This window comes from Haliotis rubra, unplaced genomic scaffold, assembly GCF_003918875.1.
Source record: "Haliotis rubra isolate DU_JTF1 unplaced genomic scaffold, ASM391887v1 Scf364, whole genome shotgun sequence".
In the NCBI taxonomy this organism is placed as follows: Eukaryota; Metazoa; Mollusca; class Gastropoda; order Lepetellida; family Haliotidae; genus Haliotis; species Haliotis rubra.
The window spans coordinates 745548-752637 of NW_025767040.1; the positions used below are offsets into that span (position 1 = coordinate 745548).

Genomic DNA, 7090 nt, shown 5'->3' on the forward strand with positions numbered 1-7090 from the left:
CAATCCCGTAGATCGATGTTCATGCTATTGATCACTGGATTGTCTGGTACATACTCGATTATTTACAGACCGCCGCCATATAGCTGGAATATAGCTGAGCGCGGCGCTAAACAACATCCAATCCAATCTACCATCGCTCCGTTTCTCTGTGGTCCGTCTCGCTCACTCTCATACCCACAACTGACTTACATCATCACCGGCGGCCCTGTGTTTTCCAGCCTTTTCAATACAGTTGCTCCGACAGCCTAACTGCCACCCAGTGCTTCTGTTTGGCGCCTCCTCCAGTACTCAGTCTCTGGGAGTATATAAATGATGCCAGCATCTCACGGCGCCAGATGGTTGGAGGAAGCGTATTCGTGACATTGGCCGCTCATGAATGAAATAGCGCACTCAGCCGTACAACTCGTAGTGGCAATGTGTGTGGATATTGGATGTGTGGATGTTTCTCTGATTCCGGATTAATGTTTAAAGAAGAGTGTTTGTTTATGGTGTTTTGCAGATAGATCTTGGATGACTTTGCTCAATAACCCGTACTTGTATTTCGGGACGAAACGTTCCATTTTCTTGTCAGGCATCTAACAAAAGATATACACAGACCACACTGATTTTATCCAGTGTTATTGTACTTCTCCAACGTTGTGTTCTGATGGTAAACATAAAGGACATATTTTGATGTTTATCATGGGTTTTAGAAGTGAATTCCGCACTTGCAACTTTGGACTGAACCACAATGAACCTCAAAGATTTGTTACATCCCAGGTAGGTATTATAAATAATGGATATTCTCATTTCAATACTTGATACTAACATAACGTACAACTGAAGACAGTTTCGCCATCATTCAATACATTAATATATATATATATATACTTTGATTATGAAGCTGTATCAATTATAATGCATGATGACCGGTCTTAAAAGATAAGAAAATCATATATTCGTGAGTATTGATTTAATTCAAAGATTTCTGTCGACTTAACCAAACTTTAGAACCGAGGACTTCCCAGTATAAACCTTAAGCGACAAATTGTTCCCGTAGAAATGGGACTTACCGCACCGTTCGCAGGATTATCATGACTCATTTTATACCCGTGAACGTAACCATTCGAAACGGAATGAAACGTTTGAAGAGAAGGTTCAGGAAGTTTCCGATATATCACGGCCAGTATTAGGTGATGCAGTGTATAATTATACAAAAGGCAGATAATTCTTGTTTCCCTGTTTTCACTCCATGTACGTCAATCTGAAGATGTTTTCTTACAATCTTCGTAATCTCCTTACATTACAAAATTGATAAAAGAACGTACGTCTTTTTCGGTACAAACGTGTTTTTACTAATGACTATATTTAATTACATTTTGAGAACACCACACAGTTCAAGAGAGCTCAACACAGCAATCGATGTGGCGTCTACTTGGCGTCTGATACCACAACATATGTTGTGTAGATCGGTGTTAACATTCACCATGTACGTTCTGACTGGTCATGTTGCGTGTACTCAACATTTGTTATCAGTCCATGGTGGACTGCACTCCTCGCGGTTTCCGCCAATTAACCTTTGAGGAAATAAATACTGTTCATTAAGTATCTCAGATGGCCCATCTCAACTACTGTTACTGTTAGTCTAAAACAACATTTATACTTTGGGTGTCAACTTCTAAGATATGATTCCCATTGACCTGATGAAGGAGTGAGAATATACTCCGAAACGTATTGTTCCTCCTTTTTGTTTATGACTTTTAAGTGTCATTAAGAAATTATGGAAGATATAGCGTGCGAGGTTTGACGACACATGTAGGACACATGTATGACTGGACATAAGGTATAGACTAATGATGTCCGTATATCATGCGATCACGAACGTATAAAGCAAGCTGCATGGAAAAATGAATAATTGATTATCAGGAACCTTCTGTAAAAACTGTTTTCAAATATTCTCGAAGCACATGTCAGCCTTTTGGATATTCCAAATGTCAAGTACAGTCATGTAATCAACTGCATTATATTCCCATCCAAATTGAAATCTTATTTTGGAGTAATTACTTTCTCTTTTCGTCGATCAATATTCCAACACCTCTAGCCTTTATATTTGCAATCGAACTTTCTCTTGCTCGGATGGTTTCAAAGAGTATCATGCGACTTCCTTTAGTGTTCTTTAATCAGGGTTAAAACATTCAAGACTGTATTAAGACTTGTAAAACGATTAAAAAAGCTATACGTTTGAGGACTCTTCCAATTTCGAAGCATCAGTCAAACATGATGTCGGATAAACGAATGACAAGCATTTGAATGTGTTTGTGGAGGGTGGCACCGGTTATGCAGGATACGCTAACCTCTTACACCTGGTATCACTATTTAAAAGCGATCCAAAAATGTTGTCGGAATCGGACCATCGATTCTGCTTTTGGCAGACATTTCTTGTGAGTATGGACAGAATTTGTTATTTTCAGTTAGAATAGAATATATACACACTATTACATACATATAGCAAAGATGAAAAAAGGAGGCATAAAATGATTGGAAAACTATACTTATTAACGCTCACTGATGTAATGTGTTGCTAACAAGTGGTAATTCCGAACCGTATCAAGCCGAGGTTTGGTGGTGGCGACTCTACCGTCGATACACGTAGTGGATTGATATGATTCTATAACGTCTCTTCCAGTGGGGCCACCCCTGTCTGTACCTGTCCTGGAGGATATTCTGGGCTCTGTTTCATACATCCTGGCTGGTCAGTAGTATGGTATATTCCACCAAAGTGACGTCATCACCGCTAGGTGGCGCTGTGTGGTTCATCTACCTCACCAACTGGACCTACCTCCTGCTGACCTTCAGTGCTGTCCTGGACGCAGTCATCGTCGTTTTCGTCAGGATCAACAGACAGGACATCATAAAGGGTAAATGGTTGCTTAGTGTTAACAGTTAGAAACAAAAAGATAGGAAACAAGTAGGAACGCTTGCCAAACTTGTCAAATTCCGTAAATCCCGTATGGAAAGTGCAAACAACACTCCGCAAGTATAAGGGAACCGAGTGAGTGAAACACACGTGACAGGTATAATACTTATTATGAGATTCCCATTAACAAGTAAATTCCGGCAGGACTCAACTCAGAACTCATTACCAAGTAACCATTAATAAAGACAGAGATATATGGTCTCTGATAAAGAGCTAAATCAAACTTTGTCAGTTATATTAACATGATCCTTGTATATTTTTACAAGATCGCCACACCACCAAGTTTCGTTTCAGAAAGCACATTCTGTTGTAATTCACACTTTTGATCAGGGTGGAAAATGGACATTGACATTACGGTGGTCCGTCAGGTATTACTGTACGTCTCTCTTCTGGGGAATTCGAATATCACTCTGACAAATAATGTATACCTACAGGTTTCACGTCACACCTGCCGTGGTACATAAAGGTATCCTGGCTCCTCAACAGTGTCGTCACTGAAGGGAGTTTACACATCAGCGCCATCTACTGGATCTTCGTTTTCAAGGGTGTGTACATACTTACTTGTTTTGCTGAGATTTAAACACGTACATGCATGTAGATCTAATCGTACATAATAACGTTATTACACCTTACGTGTATATTTGGCATCCGTAAAACAGCAAGGCGAATCGGTTTATTTTAATGGTCTATCAAATCCGTTAGCTTTTCAGTTTCTATGAACCAAATAATTTATGGTTACTGGAAAATGTGTAGTATCAATCCTGTACATTTCTGATATTATTTCACCCTTTTTGCAGATCAAGATTTGACCCTGCTGAGATTCATCCTCCACGGCATGAATTCCATCTACGTCTTCTGCAACCTCCTCGTCGTGAACCTGCCAGTTCGTGTGTATCACGTGATCTACCCAGTTATCTATGGCGTCATCTACACAGTTTTCAGTATCGTATATCACATACTTGGTGGGGCCAATGAAAAGGGAGAACCGTATATCTACAAGATTCTTGATTGGTCCAAACTGAAGCGGACTCTACCTCTTGTGTTTCTGAGCACCTTTGTGGCTCTACCCTGTTTCTACATGGTCGTATATTTTACTCACATACTCAGAATATATGTACGTTCAAAATGTCTGAAAAGCAACGAGGATACAAGGATTCTTGATTCATCGATTGAAAGAAGTGACAGTGAATGTGCACGTGTTTGAACAAGCACCTCATGTCTGGGTCTGACCTTGTTATACACTGGAACATCACATACCATCACATACATGGTCCATTCAGAATTGCGTCTTGTGAAAGACTTGGCACAATTAACAGACTACACATTATAGTCAATAATTATTACAATCTGTCGTGGAACAAACTCTCCTGACGCCTGCCTATACTAAATGACTGACAGTGACATGATCACAAACATATACCTCTGCTGCAGCTATCGATTTACTATGAACATAATGATATTCGGTGTGTACTTAGATCTCACCTCGTACGTATAACAAAAGGTGTTCATGTTCAAGAGCCCTTCCTGTACCCCATGCCAGGATGAGCTGGATCAAGTGGGGGTCCAACCGTCAGTCCCTGTGTCAGCTTGGACCGTCAGTCAAGTTAGCTATCACGATTGTTTTCAGAGTATAATCATACAGGTGAAATATTTTCGAATGCGGACTACTGCCACAAACAAACAAATTGTCTCCCATTCAGAAACAGCTTCGTTAAATTGGTACTTTTCAAACTAATTGATATTTGGGAAATCTTCTTTTCCTTACAAATAAAAGTTGTACCACAATCGTCGTTACTTTTTACGTTTATTGTACGCAGACAATACGTTCGTCGTATACTCACAATACTTTTATCATACGCCATCCATACGCACACAGAAAACCCACCATACGTCCATCATATTGTAATCGTACGTAACTGGCTCTCGGCTTTAATGGGTACATCAAGGACTGGTCGGCTCGGAGTCAATATAATGTGTCGAGTGGGCTATTCATGCTTCACTGCGGCATGGTATCTCAGTGGGCTAGCACTATAAAACCAGCTCAGTCTGGGCTAGTACAAGCAGCCGCACTTACACATACACACGCATGCACGTCGTCATATGAGCGAAATATTCTCAAGCACGACGTTATACCCAATTTCACCTCACCGCACCTCCTCTCTCTCTCTCCCAGTTACATGCCCATAGTCAGTGTTGCAGTGTTATTGCTCCTCAGTTTGTACACAGACTAAAATATCCCTGTAACACTACACCCCCTACCTATGCTGGGCAATCAGCACAACTACATTGGAGAACGGGTCTAACAGTTACTCTCTGTGACAGAAAGGTATTTAGTGATACTGCGCTCTACGCAATGCAATAGTCACTGAGCACTGTTATGTACAGAATTGGCGTACATACTGACGACGAATTACATTGTTGTTTTTAACGACTTTTTCGCCATTTTCAAAGAAGCCCTCTCCGCACTCTTCAGACACAGGTATTTTTCACTATGTTCTGTTACATTCCGTAGAAGTCATAATGTAGTGACAAAAATACAGGAAGTAAGAAGGAGTGGGAGGACAAAGTAAGGAGGGAATAGCTAGGGTAGAAACGCTACCGAGGGCAAATGGCAGTGTCTATACTGCAAGATGCAGGTTGTGGATGGCCCGGCGATTGTATGGACACTGTAAAAGGTGCAGTGTGTAAAAGGCAGTGTCGAGACTCTTAGGTGCAGTGTGTAAAAGGCAATGTCGAGACTGTTAGGAGTAGTTTGTAAAAGGCAGTGTCGAGACTGTAAGGCGTAGTTTGTAAAAGGCAGTGTCGAGACTGTTAGGCGCAGTTTTTGAAAGGCAGTGTCGAGACCGTTATGCGTGTGAAAGGCAGTGTCGTTAGTGTCAGGTGTGCGTTGTACAGTGGTACGGGATATTTAAAGGGATTCAACTTGAAAAAAAACACAATCTGATAAAGCCAACATACATACATCACGTAGTGCACTAGCACCAACCGAATAGAACATGTGTATTTTAAACCTTAAATTTCACATATACGTATATTCCATAGCTTTCATCAACGCTAGATTTTCCTATACCTTAAAAACAACAAAGCACTTTAATAACAACATTAAGGTGTTGTATATTTCTGGTATAGCGCTTGTATTTATTCACGCAAATATTTTCAAAGCCACTAAAGTGTACTTTTCACTGTAGTTAGGACCATTACAGTTATAACTATTGTTTCTTATGTCATCATCACAATATGACCAATGATATATGAACAGTCAGTTCGAGGTTCAATAACTCATAAACTCATCTGGATATACCCATACCCAGAACATCTGACGTTAGTGGCTGTGTCCTACCAAGGGAACAGTATTCAATAAAGCACGCATTAACAACTAGCCATTGAAATTCCTGTGCTGTGATATGTAAACTTATTAAATTTTATTATATTAGTCACCTTTCACATTCTGTGTTGCGTGTTGATTTGACATCAGTTGTAACGGCAGACTTGTAAACCGACAAGTAACACCAGGCAAACTAGTGGCTAATAGCATGAGCATTTCCGTCCATTACCGCCAGACATAGTGTCAGATGCCTTAGTTCAAAGTAAAGCTTCTGTGAGAAACATGTAATGCCGCCCTATATCACGAACAAATGGAACTGAACTGTGGCACAGAGACGAAATCGTATCTCAGCATATAACGGCTTCACAGTTGGATTATAATTGTCAGTTTGTTTCGAAATGTATACGTCATAAGCCCATGCGAGCTTGGGAAACTCAGTCAGAAATCATAAGTAATAACCTAAGATTAAACATCAGAGTAAAATAAAGTGGCCAAAGAAACTGAAATGGATTTAGTGTAAAGGGCAAAATGGCTGTGAGAATTATTTGACTGGACCAGTAAAAATCAGTGATGACACCAGGTGTTCGCAAAAAGGGTAAGCAAGAGTTGCCCTACCGGTAGCTTCTGCCATTCACATAGGCAAACTTCAGACATAATGATATTTATGTAACTAACATGCATGTGATGAAAACATTGATAAGTGCAATAACCCGTAACTAAATACCACCTCCAATTGCCGCCATGCTTGTTTTGTAGTCGTCGAAACGCCTAAACCATCTCCTTTAGATTATCTTCAAAGGAACATAACT

At 40.2% G+C, this 7090-nt stretch overlaps 1 protein-coding gene across 1 annotated transcript; it reads left to right on the forward strand.

Moving 5' to 3' along the window:
- The first annotated feature begins 347 nt into the window (after positions 1–347).
- LOC124285606 (protein rolling stone-like) lies at positions 348–4743 on the forward strand. The gene is made up of 5 exons (XM_046721867.1): positions 348–591; positions 624–759; positions 2666–2897; positions 3391–3501; positions 3754–4743. Exons 2-5 carry the CDS (start codon positions 673–675, stop codon positions 4158–4160), a joined length of 837 nt encoding a protein of 278 aa, XP_046577823.1. The 5' UTR covers positions 348–591; positions 624–672; the 3' UTR covers positions 4161–4743.
- The last annotated feature ends 2347 nt before the right edge of the window (positions 4744–7090 follow it).